Source organism: Pogona vitticeps, chromosome 4, assembly GCF_051106095.1.
Source record: "Pogona vitticeps strain Pit_001003342236 chromosome 4, PviZW2.1, whole genome shotgun sequence".
Taxonomy (NCBI): Eukaryota; Metazoa; Chordata; class Lepidosauria; order Squamata; family Agamidae; genus Pogona; species Pogona vitticeps.
The window spans coordinates 25,137,486-25,155,787 of record NC_135786.1 but is presented as its reverse complement, the minus strand read 5'-3'; the positions used below and the strand labels follow the sequence as shown (position 1 = coordinate 25,155,787).

The window sequence follows — 18,302 nt, the reverse complement described above, 5'->3', positions numbered from 1 at the left end:
TCCTTAGTATTGAGACTTAATGGGTGGTCTCAGGCAAGTTTATATTTTACAAATTAGATTTATTTTACAAAAAGCTAAGGAACATAGCAACAGAGTATACAATTTTATAACCCAACAAGAAGTCTATAGAAGTAAGACAGATGTGCCTGCCTATTAAACCCATGTGGAAATACAAGACAAACGTAAACTGTTTTCACAGTTTTGATATCCTTGTAGTTTAATATCTCACAGAAAATCTAAATAAAAAGAAATAATATCTGAGGTACAGAATTATACATGATTATATGTTTGTTTGTGAGGGAAGGAGGCCTGATTAGTGAACACTAACAGGTATTAAAAATATATTGCATAAAGGCTAGGCTGGGGCCCCAAAACTGGCAGGTATATTAAGTGGCAGATATTTGGAGTGGAAGACAAAGTTGTGTGTATCACACATTCTCCCTCTTTTTGCCCTAGACCTTCTTCTGCTAGCAACATGCTACTAAGCTGTCATTGATCAAGCTGATATCTCAGCAAAGTGGGAGAGAATAAAATTACAGAACAACTCTGGGTGGTAAGTTTATGAGTGATGATCTATCTATTTAAAGGCATAAGCCGATTCGTCCATTTTGTTTGTTTGTTTGTGCTATAATGTCACCGTGACCCTATGAATGAATGACCTACAAATGAATTGATCCCTCTCATATTACTGTTTTATTCTCGTATATTGTATTTGTTTATCTGTTAACCACCCAGCGTAGTGGTTTGCATTTATTGGGGAGTATAAAAGTTGAAGAAAGAAAGAAAGAAAGAAAGAAAGAAAGAAAGAAAGAAAGAAAGAAAGAAAGAAAGAAAGGAAGGAAGGAAGGAAGGAAGGAAGGAAGGAAGGAAGGAAGGAAGAAAGAAAGAAAGAAAGAAAGAAAGAAAGAAAGAAAGAAAGAAAGAAAGAAAGAAAGAAAGAAAGAAAGAAAGAAAGAAAGAAAGAAAGAAAGAAAGAAAGAAAGAAAGAAAAACTTTTCCTAGCATTATTGTTTTTCCCGCTGAGTTTTGGCTTCTCATGTAATGTACAAAGTACAATAGTTTCAGTCCTGAGATACCTTCTAGTGAGGATTCAGGCTTGATTTGATCTCAGACCAATCTATTTGTCTTTTTGGCAGTCCATCGAATGTGTACAGATCTCCTCCAGGACTGCATTTGGGACTGGTTTCTTTTCTTCTCAGCTTCTTCCGTGTCCATCGTAATTGGGAACAGCATAGTATGGATGGGTTTGGCACTGATCTCTAGCAAGACATCCTTAAGGAATTGTGCCTTCACAGCTGCCCTTCTTCTCAGTGAGACTACGCTGGTGCTTCTTGTACAGTTTCAGTCTAGGAATGAGTTGTTACCTTTGTGTTTTAAATATTTATTTGGAGGTGTACATTATGTTTGCAACAGAGTCGTACTTTCCATTAGACAACGTGAGGTAGCCCTTCCAAGCAGCAGATGCAAAGTCACAAAGCATTGGAGAATAGAGCCTGTGGATCTCCTTTATGGTGGAGACCACTGTGTTGTTAAACTGCCAGCTTGGTCAGTTTTTATGCATGGAATAGGAAAATACACCTTGATCTTTGCCTTGGGCAGCTAAAGCTTTTCAGTTGCCCTGGATGTTTGGAATGTGGGACAACTTCCTAGAGAAATATTTATGAGGGAAAGATTTAAAATGTCTCCTCAGGTAACCATACTATACCTGCTAGAGATTTTAAATTGATGGCGGAGGATGTTTTTTCTGGATGGCTGGTGCTACAGAGTACAAATGGATCCACCATGAGGAAAATTATTTGGATGATCACCCTGTGAGAACCAGCACAACTAGTAATAAAAAGTAGATGAATGAACAGGATCACAGTCTCTGCTATACTACAGTTCAGCAAACTGAAACCCTGATCCAGCAGTATTCATGAGGCTCAGATTTGTAACTCGAAGCACACACCACATTAGATGACAATGTTCATGTTGGATCATAAGAACATAAGAAGAGCCCTGCTGGATCAGGCCAAGGGCCCATCTAGTCCAGCTTTCTGTATCTCGCAGTGGCCCCACTAGATGCCTTTGGGAGCACACAAGACAACCAGATACCTGTCTCCTGATTCCATTCTCCTGCATCTGGCATTTTGAGGTAACTTCCTTTTAAGCCTGGAGATTATACATCCACATCATGGCTTGTAACCTGCAATGGACTTTTCCTCCAGAAATCTGTCCAATCCCCTTTTGAAGGCATCTAGACCAGATGCTATCACCACATCCTGTGGCAAGGAGTTCCACAGACTAACAACACGCTGCGTAAGAAATATTTTTCTTATTTTCTTTTGTCTGTTCTCTCTCAACTCTCAATATGAGTGGATGTCCCCTGGTTCTGGTATTGTGTGAAAGGGAAAAGAGCTCCCCTCTATCCACTTTATCCATCCCCTAAGGCAGGGGTGGGCAATTAATTTCTATTGGGGGTGCCACATGAAAAATCTGAACTATGTTCGGGGGCCAAACCAACTTTATTTAAAAATAAAATGAACAGTGATGTTAGGATTGTTTTTATTTTAAACGTGTAAATCTTCACAAATACTAAAGAGGTTTTTTGCAGTATGTTAAAGATAAGCAACTGATCGACTTTAGACAAAAAGCTATAAATGGTTTTGAGGTTCAAAACTGTCCGCGGGCCGGACAGGACCGGCTTGTGGGCCATATGTGGCCCTCGGGCCGCACTTTGCCTAAGTCTGCCCTAAGGGGACTCAGATTACTGATTACAATAGCTTCTTACCAGCAAGGAACAGTCTCTGGGACATGGAGGGTTGAGATATAATTTTAAAAACGTTTGTTACAGAACCACAGAGATGAAGGGAGGCTTGTGGACCATTTAGCTCAATTTCCCCAATAAACGTAGGAAAATCAGGCCGTCCTCAACCCATGGTGTTGAGCCTCTGCTTGAACACCTCCATGTGAGAGAGAGTTCATTGTCCCTCTAGGTAATTGGGTCCATTGTTAAAACTATTTTTGTAACTCTGAGAAACCCTGAGCATTGACCTTGGCGATTTGGGATTCTGGCAGCTGTAGCTGAACAAATTCTGAAACTTATTCTGTAAAGAATGAATATCCTTGTCTTTAGATCCAATCCACTTTTTGGATTTAATCTCTTTCCCACAATCGCCAACTAGTTGTAAATGGCTCGTCCTTTTTGGCATAGACGTTCAGTTAATAAGGAATGTGGGAACCTCCTTCTAAGGAATTTCTGATTGGTCGCCTGAACTGTTTCAAACAGCTTTCTATCTTAGAATGCAATCAGACATGGAAGCAGCTTGCATTATGGACCACTTGTGCCATGGTCTGTTGCAAATTTTCCCCCAGCAACCACAAAACATACAGGGACCTGACCTTTTTGATCCAGCAGCAGGGCTACCAATTTTTGGAGCTGGCCTGGAGCGACTTGTGCATTGTCAGAATTTTAGCTCGCCCAAAAGCAACCCTTTCCGGAGCAATCAGATGTGATCCTTTCTCATTGTCTGATCATACTCCAAGAAAGAACACCAGTGTCCACTGGTCTCAGGTGCCCATAAATATGTAAAATACAGCCACAGCGCTTGGTAAGACAATAGTTTATTCCAGGACAACCCATCAGAATTCAGAATCTTGGTTTTCTCAACTAGGAGCTTGTTCGCTCCTTCGCAATCACGTCACTGGATATGGAATGTTCCACTTTGTTGCTTACCAAATAAAATGAGTTAGGATGTTATGCCCATGTATAATCTCCTCCTGATTAATGTGCATGAAGTGTTAAAATGTTCTGTGATTACGCTACCAGCTGACCATGTACATGTGCATTATCATGCTCTTGTGCTCTCCCAGAATAGCTGAAAAACTGAGTGACCTTTGCATTTTGCCCTATGAGGGGCTGGATACAATCCAAAGTCTTGTATACCTCCTCAGAGACACATCAGCACAAGAGATTAGTTAAGCCAGTAATTTCTTAGCTGTCAACAAGGGTATACTGGTAGAGTTGGAATGTGAATTATTTGTGGCAGACTAAAGACATCAGTCCAGGGCTGACCCACTGAAATCATGGCTAAGGCAAAGCCCCATTGATTCTAATGAGTCTATGAAGTATACTGATTTTGTATGCAATTCCCTGGTTGCTTTTAGGCCAATCTTTCTCAATTTCTCTCTGTGTTCCTCTCCTCTCTTCCCCCTCTCTTTCTCTATCACTCCTTCTCCCCTTTGTCCTCTTTCTAATCCATTACACAGTCCTATTGTCAGAAAAAAATCACAATACAAATCAGTGCTGTTTTTTTAAAATACAGCTACCTGTTTTCAAACATACAAGAAGACAAGAGGGCCTGGCATGCTCTGGTCCATGGGGTCATGAAGAGTTGGACACAACTTAACAACTAAACAACAACAAAACTTTCAACAGTTTAAATAAATTTCATAAGAAACAATAACAAATGTAATCACTTCAGGATATATTTCAGAGTATGCTGTGTGCACTGTTTTGAGCCAGCGTAACACCAGAGTTTGAAAGCAAAGTGTTTTGGATTACAAATCCCAGAATCCCCAGATAGCATGTAACATGCTACAACATAACTCTTCAAAACCAAATCCATATACCTGTAGCCCTCAGATATTTTTGCACAGCATGTTTGTTCCCAAATGCCTAAGTTAGTATCCATAGCTTAAAGAATGCTGCACATGCATGTGTGTGCATGCCCAAAAAACCACTTGCAGATCCTTAATCCATACCAATTGCTACTTAGAATGGTCTTGCTACACCACTTCCAGGAAGAAGGACAAATGTTTACAAATAATTAAAGGGCGTATTTTTTAAAAAGCATCTGGATATATGATCTGCAGCAATTCCTTGCCCCACACCAGAATGAAGTGGTATTAAACCTGTCAATATAGATAGCATTTGTAATTATCTGCATTAGGCTGCTTAAGAATCCCATTATCTTTAAATACATATGGCTCCATTCTAAGGGAACAGACAGACAATGAAAAAAAAGAGTGAAAAGCCATCAAACTGTGCAAACAACATAAGCAAACAGGTGTAAGGCTATGAAACTGAGTAAAGGAATACTAGTGGTGATTAAAGATGCAGGGCTATTCTGCTTAATGGACATCATATACTCTTCCCGACAATCCCTTCCTTTTCGATGGCATCCTCTGATCATAGCTTTTGTTAGTTTGTGCAGTAGGTCCAAATCACCAGAAGTGAGAATTCCTAAAGTGCTTGTTGTGTGTGACTGCTACAGCAGGAACTTTTCTTACCTCCCATAGTCTCTGAATTAGCTTGCCTTTTTTGGGTGACTGCTCTTCAGGCCATAAGCATAGTTCTTTCTTCTTAGGTCAAGGCAAAAGCATATTTCCTCCTGTTACAACTCTAGAACTTCAGACCAAGCAAATTTCTCAAGGGTCTCTGTGCCCCAGCCGTCAGACGCACAAACAACACAACCTCCCAGCTGACCACTTACAAAAGAAAAAGAAGTTAATTTGCCAAATGAGGACTAAGATGAGGTTGTGTTAGAATAAACAGAATATTTTCCTCTTACAAGACCATTGTTTCTAGCTAAAGAGTCAGTGCCTCATCTAGAAAGGCCCCAAGTCAAACTGCTACCCCAGTCATGTCTCTTCAAGATGATTTCAACTGTAAGAGCACATCATCTGTAATGCACAGTTTTGTTTCACCAGCAGCAATGCTTCCATCCCAACCATCCGCCTCCACAAACAAAAGATAAGAGGGATGTCACAAAGGAGAGGAAACTGCATACACATCTAGAATGTACAAGTTTAAACACAGAGAGGGAAACCCCAGTTCAGAGGTCATTAGATACCTCCTCACATTCCTCACTGAGCATAATGCTCAATTTGTTTCTGTCTGAATGCTGCTGGGCTTGGTGTTTCCCAAAGGACCTCAGAGCCTGGATTGCAGTCTGACCAAAAGCCCTCAGTCGCATCACAAGGTCCTCACTGGCCATCAGGTACAGCAAGGGGTTCAAGGCACTGTTGAGGCTGGCCAAGCCTCGTGTCACTTGATAGGAGGTGTAGATATTCTTCAGAGTCTGAGAGCAAGAGCCCTGAAGTTGCCATTGCCTGGAGAGCAAGTTAAGGTTCCTAAAGATGTGGTAGGGGAGGAAACAGACAGAGAAAAACACCATCACCAGTGCCACCAAGGTGATGCTCCTGCGTCTGAGGATGGGATCCACATTTTTGTTCCTCCTGAGGACCAAGACCACATGGCAGTAGCATCCAATGATGATAAGAAAAGGGATGACAAAGCCGGTCACTGTTACGGTCAAGATATACGGCTGGTAAGTGCCCAGGTTCTCATGTCCCGTGGTGTCGTGGCATCTCATGCCTGTTGGGTCCATCTTGCTGAAGTTGAAATCAGGAGACAGCTGAATGATGACCCATATCCACACCAAGATGCTAAGGGAGATTGAAGGACCAAGTTCCTGGCATCGGCCCAGCATTCTCAGTGGGTGAACGATGCCCAAGTACCGATGCACACTGATGCTCATCAGAAAGCCAATACTGGCATAAAGGTTGACATGGAAGAGAAGCCGGGTCAGCCTGCACCAGACTTGGCCAAACAGCCACACCCGACCCTGGAGATAGTAGGATACCAGAAAGGGCAGAGTGACCACATATAGCAGATCAGCCACCCCTAGGTTGCACATCAGGACACCAAGGGCGTTCCAGTTTCTCTTCCAAGAGGTGGTGCACAAGTTCCACAAACCCAGCCCATTGCCCAAAAGGCCCAGAAGGGACACCACCAGGTAAAAACAGGGCAGGAACCACTGGGTGAAATCTGTATTCACAGGGCACAAGACCTCAATGTCCAAGGTGGTGGCCAGGCTGGAGTTGATGACCTGGCCATTGGTGGCTTCCTTCCCGAGGTCCATGACAGACAGGTAGGAGAAAGGCAATCAGCCTGGGATCTGGGGAAGGGGATTATTTCCTGATGAAATTAGAGGACTTTGCAGCTGCCTTCAGAAGGAATATCCGCCCACGATGCTCTTCTGTGTTATCTAGTGAAGATATAAGAAAGGAGAATGAAAGGCTTGGCAGGGTCAGGAGGCTCCTGAGGCTGCGGAAGGAGTGACCTTCCTGAGGAAGAGTGATGGGACGGTGGAACCTCTGGGAAGAGAAGGAGAATGGATAGTACAGAAGGAGAAACGGTGCAGAAAGTTTCCCCGAATGGGACTTCCGAGGGCAACTCTTTGAAAGTCGGAGAGGTGGAGGGAACGGACGAAGGAGCCAGAGCTCTACCGTTACTTTGGTTTCTGTCAAGTCCGCCGTCAACCTCGATCTCCGCTCTCCGACTCCCCGGAGACTTGACCCGTCCTGGGTGGGAGGCAAAACCGCCGCCTTCCGACGTGCCGATCGTGACTTCGGTGTCCGCCCGCAACGTGGAGATTCCAGCGCGGCGAGAGCCGGCAGACCGGAGCGGGTCCCGGAGGGCAGCGAAGCGGGTGAGCGGTCAGGTCCCTTGGGCGCCCAGGCGGGACGGGGCGAGAGGGACGGAGCAGGAGGGACAAAAACAGAGCTGGGCGGGGAGGCGGGAGGGATAGGGAGGGGCCCGAAAGGGAAAGTGTGAGTTGCGGGGCCGCGGGAAGGGGGGGGAGAATGGCCGAGGGGCTGCGCCAGGGGGTGGGAGCAGCGCTGGTGGGCGCGCTCCGTGCTCCAGCGTCCCTGCTTGGAAGCTGGATTTCCTTGCTCCTGCAAAGTTGCTGGTTTGCGTTGTGTCGTCCTGTTTTTCTGTGCCTGCCTTGCGTTCCTCGGGTCTCCAAAACCCGAACCTTGTAAAAGTTACATTGTTAGATTACCACTCCCAGTCTCCTCGCGCACCCACGCAAATCAGCAAGGCCCACCGACTATTCTGAACGGGAGAGTTCAAAGAAGGAACTTTCCTAAACTTACAGAAACCTCGTGCGCTTGGGATCCGAGTAGGAAAGGCACTGATGAAAGGGGGCTTTTAAAAACTGCTGATATGGTAGGCTGTAGCCATGCCTTGCCGGCACTAGAGATAGGAAGAAATGCTGCATATATTACCAGTAGAGATGGTGGTATCTGTATACTAATACGAATACCCCCATCTCTAATTACCAGAATATAATATAAGTTGGTTTATTTGCAGCTACAACCAACTGAGAAGCCTCAGTAAGTTTCAGTTGCCAGTATCCCTGCTGCCTAGTTTTCATGTAGATAGATAGATAGATAGATAGATAGATAGATAGATAGATAGATAGATAGATAGATAGATAGATAGATAGATAGATAGATAGATAGATAGATAGATAGATAGATATCAGCCTGAAGAAAACACAAGTTATGGGCCAGGGTGTGGACTGGACTCACCTCCCTTTATTACCATCTCTACAAAAGAACTGAAGGTTGTTCATGATTTCATGTACCTTAGCTCAATGATCTCTGACACCCTCTCTCTAGATGTCGAGCTGGATAAACGCATTGGCAAAGCAGCTACCATGTTCTCTAGATTCACAAAGAGAGTATGGCTTAATAAGAAGCTGACAGCATACAGTATACCAAGATCCAGGTCTATAGAGCCTGTGTCCTGAGTACACTCCTGTACTGCAGTATGAGTCCTGGACCCTTTGTACATGGCAGGAGAGGAACACGTTCCATATGCGTTGTCTCAGATGCATTTTTGGTATCACCTGGCAGGACAAAGTTCCAAATAGAGTAGTCCTAGAATAAGTTGGAATTTTTAGCATGTATACATTTCTGAAACAGCAACATCTGTGTTGGCTCAGGCATGCTCTGAGAATGGCTGATGGTTGGATTCCAAAAGATCTCCTGTATGGAGAATTAGTGCAGGGAAATCACCCCAGAGGGAGACCACAGCTGCGATACAAGGATATCGGCAAGCAGGATCTGAAGGCCTTAGGAATGAACCTCAACAGATGGGAAACCTTGACATCTGTTCAGCTTGGAGACAGGTGGTGCAGCATGGCCTCTCCCATTTTGAAGAGACCCTTGTCCAGCAGGCCAAGGCAAAGAGGCAGTCCCAAAACTAACAAAATCAGGGAGCTGGATGGGACAGATTGTATTTGTCTTCAATGTGGAAGGGATTGTCACTCTCGAATTGGCCTTCTCAGCCACACTAGATGTTGTTCCAAGTCCTCTACTCAAAGCACGTTACCATAGTCTCTCGAGACTGAAGGATGTCTAATGAAAATTAGATTAGATAGATAGATAGATAGATAGATAGATAGATAAAGAATATGGTTTAACACTTTCACTGAATGATGTTCCATGTTAGCATTTAGTAACACAGGAAATGCCTCTCCCTAACTCTTTTGTCAGCTAGGATTTTTCCCCACAAATGCTCTTCGACTCAAATATTCTCCAAGACAATTAAACTCAGCATGAAGGAGAAGGGTCTATTCAACATAATAGGAGAAAAAGTGTTTCCACTGCTTTTGAGAAAATGTTGTGTCAAAGCATAGTTTTGGCCAAGTACCTCCTATCCCAAAATTCAGGACTTCTTTAGTGGTGCTGAAACATAGCATCCTTTCAGGATTGGACTTTCAGTCTCATGTCAATGATTGCCTTCTTGGAAGACACAGTCTATCACTGGGGATCCCAGCTGTATAAATCCACTGTGGCTATTTTTTTGGTAGTCCGGAGTTTTAGAAGTAGTACCCAAGAATTCTAAAACTTGATGGTGTAGAGCAGCCAGAAAAACTGAACCGGCCTTTTGAGAACTACCACTCCTTCCTTGCTAATGCTAAATTATTCCAGAGAGGAAATTCAAATACATAATTTCCCACCACCCTGAGAAGTCAGAAGTGCTATCTATGCTCTAAAATAGCAAACTGGTTAATATTACTCACAAAGTATGCTGCTTGCAAAATGAATACAAAGCAGAGTTGCTGGTTTTCAGAACTTCCCCTTGTCAGGACATAAAACTTTGTACACTAACTTCTCTGCGATTTCAATAAAGTTATACTTTGGCCACTTCTCTAATGAAAAGTTGGTATCCCGTATTTGGATTTCCTGCCTGCAGTACTGTCTCAATCACTGTGGCAAAATATAACTGATAATTTTCACAAAGCCCCATTTGTCCCAGATGCAGTCCAATTCTAGACTTCTGTAATAAAAAAAAATGGATGGAATGTATTTGTGTCACTCTTGTGTTTTCAGAAATTACTATTTAGTTGGATGACCTGCCCTTCTGGTGCAAGCACAGAAAAATCTTTGGAGCAACTGTGTGAATTTGTGTGCGCGCACACACACACACACACACATGCATGTTCATTCAATTGGCAAAATTCTATGGGCTCCAAGGAAGACTTCTGCCTTGAAGCCCCTTTCTCCAGTGCCCCTCCATACATGCATTGTAGGTTGCTTGCTAGTACAGGCAGCCAATTAGAATAGATCCATTGACTCAACATGAATTGCATAAGTGATTTAGTTAATTAATTATGTTCTGTCAAGTCAGTTCTTAAGGGTCTTCCAGGCAGAGAGTATTCAGAAGTGATTTATCATTCCCTTCTTCTGGGTGAACTTTAGGGCAGTGCAGCTCACCCAAGGCTACACAGGCTAGCCCTTCAGGAATGCAAGCGGGGAATTGAACTCCCAATGTCTTGCTCTGCAGTCAGATATCTAACTGAGCTATCCAGCCAGTGAGAATTGACTTACAATTCAGGAATTGATTCAATTGGGAAAGGGTCACAGCCTAAAGTGATTGGTTTTTCCCCACTTTGACTGCTAGTTTTCTTACCTCTGGCTCTTTTTCCTGTTTACCTTTGATTGCTTTGTCTCTTGATTGCTCTATGCTATGCTATTCTAAGCATCCACGCAAGGAGCTTCCTTGTGATTACAAGCCTTTTTTTCTTTAGATTGTAATTATGTACAAGCTGATAACTGTGAGTGAATGTTTTTCTTTCTACTTAAGATGCGTCTAGAGTGACTTTTACCAAAAAAAGAGCCAAGCTTGTGTGGTATGAGAGAGCAGGAGAGACTGGGCTGATCTCTCCACATTTCAATGATTTTACTGCTTTGTGTTCTGCTGAATAAAGGAACGATCAAATTCCTAATATAAAACTTTTAAACTAAAAAACCTCAATAGAGTTTACTCTCTAGGTGAGACTAGCAATCAGATACTGTTCTATGTATCACAAGTGCTATATATTCATAGATTGAACTAATGTGATTTGGCGAATATTAATCTGAACATTGACGGTCATTTCCAGCTGTGAAGTCAAGAGCTTCTCTGTACCAAATAATTTGGGATCAGGGCCAGGGTCCACAGTTTTTGTGTCAATTTTTTTCATTCTCCAAGACGAATAAATTTAAGCTGTGTAATGAAACTAAGTAAGCACACATAAAATCGTCCCTGTTACTTGTCGTTGCTAGCATCTGCCTGTAATATTTTTGATAACAGCATCAGGCGCATAAATGCCTGACATGAGTCTATTTAAGGTATAAATGTTTTCTCAGCAGCAGTGTGGAGGCCCGGAAGCAGATAAACAATGAGCTAAATCCACTTGCTCATCCCAGTTAGAGCAAATATACTGAATCAGTGGAATTTACATAAAATATGATTTACCAATTTTTCATTGGTTCAGTGTGTTTCCTCTAGCAGACAATAGTAATTGGAATTAAATCCAGGTTTCTTTATCAGAACACAGATTTTTTTCCTTGCTAGTTGAGAAATTAGGGGCCCGTCTAACTCAATGTTCTAACCTAGCTTTGCCGAGCTGAATTCCTATAAGATTAGATCGTAACTAGCAAGGCATTAACATGAAGGCTGCCTTCTGTTGCTTGTTTCCCGTCTGTGGTAGTCAAATATATTATGCTTCTGAACATCCATGTTCCATTTCAAAGTTTAATGTCACCAACAGACATATCTAGCCTCAGAGCATGCACATGAATACCATCCATGCTTAGTTTTATCTGATTTTTGGCTAGCACTTTCTCAATTGCATGAGACTATGATAATCTTTGATCACTGCAGATAATCATCATCACTGCAGATGGTGAGAGCAGGCACGAAATTAAAAGATGCCTGCTTCTCGGGAGGAAAGCAATGACAAACCGAGAAAGAATCTTAAAAAGCAGAGACATCACCTTGCCAATGAAGGTCCGCATTGTCAAAGCTATGGTTCTTCCAGTAGCGTTGTATGGAAGTGAGAGCTGGACCATAAAGAAGGCTGACTGGTGAAGAATTGATGCTTTTGCATTGTGGTGCTGGAGGAGACTCTTGAGAGTCCCCTGGACTGCAAAGGGAACAAACTTATCCATTTTGAAGGAAATCAACCCTGAGTGCTCACTGGAAGGACAGATCTTGAAGCTGAGGCTCCAATACTTTGGCTATCTCTTGAGAAGACTCCCTGGAAAAGATCCTGATGTTTGGAAAGTGTGAAGGCAAGAGAAAGGGATGGCAGAGGACAAGATGGTTGGACAGTGTCACCAAAGCTACCAACATGAATTTGACCCAACTCCAGGAGGCAGTGGAAGACAGGAGGGCCTAGTGTGCTCTGGTCCATGGGGTCACAAAGAGTCAGACATGACTTAACAACTAAACAACAACATGATAATCTTTCAAGACATGATCCAAGGACCCCTTTTGTCTCTGGTGAGACAAGTGATAAATGGCAGTCATAGAGATGGACTTTCTGGTTGTGGCACCATGCTTATTAATCTCTTTCTCCAGCAACTCTTGTGTGATACCCCGATTGATGTCTTTTCAATGAGAAATGAAAGCCTTTTTAAAAATTTATCTTCTCTCTGTGTGTGCATGCTTATATGTATGCATTTTGTTTGTTTGTTTGTTTGTCCAATTCTTCGTGACAAAAATTGTATTGGAGCCTCAGCTTCAGGATCTGTCCTTCCAGTGAGCACTCAGGCTTGATTTCCTTCAGAATGGATAGGTTTGTTCTCCTTGCTGTCCAGGGGACTCTCAAGAGCGTCCTCCAGCACCACAGTTCAAAGGCATCAATTCTTCAGCGGTCAGCCTTCTTTATGGTCCAGCTCTCATTTCCATACATCACTACAGGAAAAACCACAGCTTTGACTATTTGGACTTTTGTTGGCAAGGTGATGTCTCTGCTTTTTAAGATGCTGTTGAGGTTTGTCATCGCTTTCCTCCCCAGAAGCAGGTGTCTTTTAATTTCGTGGCTGCTGTCTCCATCTGCAGTGATCATGGAGGCCAAGAAAGTAAAATCTGTCACTGCCTCCATATCTTCCCCTTCTATTTGCCAGGAGGTGATGGGACCAGTGGCCATGATCTTAGTTTCTTTGATGTTGAGCTTCAGACCATTTTTTTCACTCTCCTCTTTCACCCTCATTACAAGGTTCCTTAATTCCTCCTCACTTTCTGCCATCAGAGTGGTATCATCTGCATATCGGAGGTTGTTGATATTTCTTCTGGCAATCTTAATTCTGGTTTGGAATTCCTCCAGTCCAGCCTTCCGCATGATGTATTCTGCATATAAGTTAAATAAGCTGGGGGACAATATACAGCCTTGTCGTACTCCTTTCCCAAGTTTGAACCAATCAGTTGTTCCATATCCAGTTCTAACTGTTGCTTCCTATCCCACATATAGGTTTCTCAGGAGATAGATAAGGTGGTCAGGCACTCCCATTTCTTTAAGGAATTGCCATAGTTTAAAGTGGTCCACACAGTCAAAAGCTTTTGCATAGTCAATGAAGCAGAAGTAGATATTTTTCTGGAACTCTCTGGCTTTCACCATAATCCAGCGCATGTTAGCAATTTGGTCTATAGTTCCTCTGCCCCTTCGGAATCCAGCTTGTACTTCTGGGAGTTCTTGGTCCACATACTGCTGAAGCCTACCTTGTAGGATTTTGAGCATAACCTTGCTAGCGTGTGAAATGAGTGCAATTGTACGGTAGTTGGAGCATTCTTTGGCACTGCCCTTCTTTCGTATTGGGCTGTAGACTGATCTTTTCCAGTCCTCTGGCCACTGCTGAGTTTTCCAAACTTGCTGGCATATTGAATGTAGCACCTTAACAGCATCATCTTTTAAGATTTTAAATAGTTCAACTGGAATGCCATCACCTCCACTGGCCTTGTTGTTAGCCAGGCTTTCTAAGGCCCACTTGACTTCACTCTCCAGGATGTCCGGCTCAGGGTCAGCAACCACACTATCTGAGTTGTCCGGGATATCCAAATCTTTCTGATACAATTCCTCTGTGTATTCTTGCCACCTCTTCTTGATGTCTTCTGCTTCTGTTAGGTTCCTTCCATTTTTGTCCTTTATCTTGTCCATCTTTGCACAAAATGTTCCTTTAATATCTCCAATTTTCTTGAACAGATCTCTGGTTTTTCCTTTTCTGTTATTTTCCTCTATTTCTTTGCATTGTTCATTTAAGAAGGCCCTCTTGTCTCTCCTTGCTATTCTTTGGAAGTCTGCATTCAATTTTCTGTAACTTTCCCTATCTCTCCTGCAATTTGTTTCCCTTCTCCTCTCTGCTGTTTCTAAGGCCTCATTGGACAGCCACTTTGCTTTCTTGCATTTCCTTCTTTTTGTTGCTACCTCCTGTACAATGTTACGAGCCTCTATCCAAAGTTCTTCAGGCACTCTGTCCACCAAATCGAGTTCCTTAAATCTGTTCCACTGTGTATTCATAAGGGATTTGGTTGAGATTATACCTGAGTAGCCCAGTGGTTTTTCCTACTTTCTTCAGTTTATGCTTGAGTTGTGCTATAAGAAGTTGATGATCAGAGCCACAGTCAGCTCCAGGTCTTGTTTTTGCTGACTGTATAGAGCTTCTCCATCTTTGGCTGCAGAAAACATAATCAATTTGGTTTTGGTATTGCCTATCTGGTGATGTCCATGTGTAGAGTCACCTCTTATGTTGTTGGAAAAGAGTGTTTGTTCTCTTGACAAAACTCTATTAGCCTTTGCCCTGCTTCTTTTTGAACTCCAAGGCTAAACTTCCCTGTTGTTCCTTTTATCTCTTGACTCCCTATTTTAGCATTCCAGTCCCCTAGAATGAGAAGAACATCTTTTTTTGGTGTTGGTTCTAAAAGGTGTTGTAAATCTTCATAAAATTGTTCAATTTCAGTCTCCTCAGCAATGATGGTTGGTGCATAAACTTGGATTATTGCGATGTTCAAAGGTCTGCCTTGGATTTGTATTGACATCATTCTATCATTTTTTAAATTATATCCCATTACAGCTTTTCCCACTCTTTTGGTGACTATGGCTACTCCATTCCTTCTATGGGATTCTTGCCCACAATAGTAGATATGATAATCATCTGAGTTGAATTCACCCATTCCTGTCCATTTTAGTTCACTGATGCCCAGGATGTCGATGTTTATTCTTGCCATCTCCTGTTTGACCACCTCCAGCTTACCAAGGTTCATAGATCTTACATTCCAGGTTCCTATGCAGTATTTTTCTTTGCAGCAGTGGACTTTCCTTTCACTTCCAGGCACGTCCACAGCTTAGCGTCCTTTCGGCTTTGGCCCAACCACTTCATTAGCTCTGGAGCTACTTGTACTTGTCCTCTGCTCTTCCTCAATAGCATGTTGGACGCCTTTCGACCTGAAGGGCCCATCTTCCAGCATCATATCTTTTAGCCTTTTGTTTCTGATCATGGGGCGTTCTTGGCAAAGATACTGGAGTCGCATTGCCATTTCCTACTCCAGGTGGATTGCGTTTAGTCGGAACTCTACACTATGGCCTGTCCGTCTTGGGTGGCCCTGCATGGCATAGCCCATAGCTTCTCTCAGTTACTCAAGCCCCTTCGCCATGACAAGGCAGCAATCCATGAAGGGGGAGTAAGAGAACCTACTCTCAGGTAAATGAGCATAATTTTGCTGCCTAAACCCTTAAACCTCAACTATCCAATATGGATTAGAGAAGAGGAAGCACTTTGAAAGTATAGATAGTCACTGCTATGGAAGGCTTAAAGGTCTCAAAAGTCAAGAAGGTGGACAAAATGTTTATTATTTCATTCTCTCTCTCTTAACATGAATAGAACAGGAATAAATACTGTTGTCTCCATTTTTCAGATATTCCAGTTGTTTTGTTTTGCTTTTCCAATACTTTGAAGTGTTGGGTGCAACCTGCGTTTATTGTAGTTTGTGGAATGGAAAGCCAGCACTCTTAGATAGTTAGTGCTGGGGCTGCTTTTCTTCTTGTTTTCTGGCAGTATATGTTGTTGCCAATTTTGTTCTTTGCTTTTTCCTTTCTCAACCATTCAGGTAATGCTACGTGAGCATTGCTTAGCCACCGAGGTGGACAACATGATTTGCTTTGCTCTGCTTTGTTGGTAATTTCAACCTCTAGTAGTGCTGTGTGGTTACCTCTGTCTTTATTGTCGGAACCTGCTGCCTGGAGGATACAACAAGATTGGAGCATCTGTACCCCTTAAGAGTCAGACGACATGGCAGAGGGGAGGGGGATGTCAAGTTTCCCCAGGTTAATTCATATCACTTAACCACACTAGTCAATAAAGGTAGGGAGGAAATCAGTCTCATTTGCCTCTTGTTGACCATTTAAATCCTCTCCTCTGGTGTTTGGATCTGCTTGTTTCCCTCTTTCCTTTCTGTTCTTTCTATTCTTTCTGATCTTTCTGTTCTCTCTCTCTCTCCCCACCTCTCTGTCTCTCTTTCACTTAAAGGCTTGCTATCCTAGCACTAGGACAGCTAGATCAAGCTGAAATAAAATGCAAGGAATTGGCAGAGAGAAAGAGAAGAATGTTTTTATTGTCTGTAGACTGTTGCTGATGCAATCAGTTATTTTAAAAAAATATTTGCTTCATTTTGCCTTAAAGAGCCAGTGGAGAAACTGCCCACAGTCAGATCCATGGTAGTGGCTTCAGCTTCAGGCAGTTTCTTGACTTTAAGAAAAGGCAAATAAACGATTTTTTTAAAAAAAAATACTGATGCAGTGCATCAGCAATAGTCTATATACAGTAAAAAAATCTTTTCACTTCTCCTTTCCTTCTTCAAAGCAGGGAAAGTAATTAATTTGCTAATAACTTGAAGTGGAGTGCTAATTAAGCCATTTCACAATATTGACAGGAGCTATTTCCATGTGAATCATCAGGCTTGTTTAAATTATTCTAACCAAACCTGACTGTTCCCAAATGGCCCACACTTGTTTGCTCCCTGCTGCTAATATAGCCATACCTTTATTTCTGCCATCCAATATAGTCAGCATGTGGGTTGGATATACTCCAAATGCCTGAGTCCTGGTTACACATACAGCAAAAGTGTATCTCCTCTAAGCATTGGAGTGCCTAATGGGTGAAGCAGGTGTGTATTTGTGTGAGAGAATGTCTGTCTGTTGAGAGGGAGAGAAGATTCTGTTTGCATGAATCTCCAACCATAGAAGCTATGTTAAGATACTAACAAGGTGCTAATTGGCAATTTCCACCTTTCTCTGTTTAATCAATTCTCCAAAGTGCCCTAGTAAAACTTTATTTCACTGCTGAGTTGAAACTTTTTTTAAAAAAAGACACTGTGTGAAGGCTAGAGGTGCTGGGTGTAGGGCAACTAAGCACCCCTTTGCATCAGATGAGATTATCACACTGACAGAAAGTAGACAATGTCAACCTGACTGGAACAAATTTAAACCAACCTGGCAGCTGAACAAACAAAAAAACCCAAAAGAGTTCACAATTGGATTTCTCTTACTGAGCTTTATGTCATATAGTCATCAGTACCATTTCCAATCCCCCAGTGAGCTTCCATTGACGGGAATTGTTTTGCCTGGCTAGTGACAAAATATTGCGTGGAATTAATTATTTAAGGACTCTCCTTCCCACCCCATCTTAGGCTGAATAACAGATAGTATACTCAACATATACTCATTCACTGAACTCAAAGCCTCACCCCCTTCTGCTTCGTAGCCTATATGTCTGCCCATCCTTAAGGCCAGTTGCCATTGTTGAGCTTTGTAATAGACTCCTCTTATGTTTTCTGACTAAGCTGAAGTCCTGTGCACACTTATCTGAGAATAACTTCCACTGAACACACAGCTGTTATATCCATATGAACATTAATAGACATGCTCTAACCCCAACCAGTTTTTAGGCACTGGAGCATTTTGTGATAACAAACTGAAGCTGAACAAAACTCCCAAGAACTTGGAAGCATCGCATTCCCAAAATGTCTCGTGTTTGCTTTGAGTTTCTGGGAGTTATAATAAAAAAATTAAAATTAAAAAAGGAGCCTTTCCAAGCTCCGGAAACCCCGCTCCCCCAATATCTTTTTTTAAGCAGCCTAAAGGTTTCATTCTGAGCTTTGTATTTTGTTAATGAAACAATCCCTTTGGTTTCTTAAAAGAGATACA

General features: G+C 42.5%; 2 protein-coding genes across 5 annotated transcripts in view; one reads left to right on the top strand and one right to left on the bottom strand.

Annotated features, from left to right (window-relative positions):
* Positions 1 to 3,587: 3,587 nt before the first annotated feature.
* LOC110076788 (P2Y purinoceptor 1-like) lies at positions 3,588 to 7,040 on the bottom strand. The gene has a single exon (XM_020789264.3). The coding sequence runs from the start codon at positions 6,903 to 6,905 to the stop codon at positions 5,817 to 5,819; it is 1,089 nt and encodes a 362-aa protein (XP_020644923.3). The 5' UTR covers positions 6,906 to 7,040; the 3' UTR covers positions 3,588 to 5,816.
* A 117-nt stretch (positions 7,041 to 7,157) lies between these two features.
* Positions 7,158 to 18,302, top strand: part of LOC144588961 (uncharacterized) — a 64,314-nt gene continuing 53,169 nt past the window's right edge. For all 4 annotated transcript variants that reach the window (XM_078392584.1, XM_078392585.1, XM_078392583.1 and 1 more), the window contains exon 1: positions 7,158 to 7,475. In XM_078392584.1, the coding sequence (XP_078248710.1) occupies positions 7,158 to 7,475 (318 nt within the window). The remainder of the gene's footprint in view (positions 7,476 to 18,302) is intronic.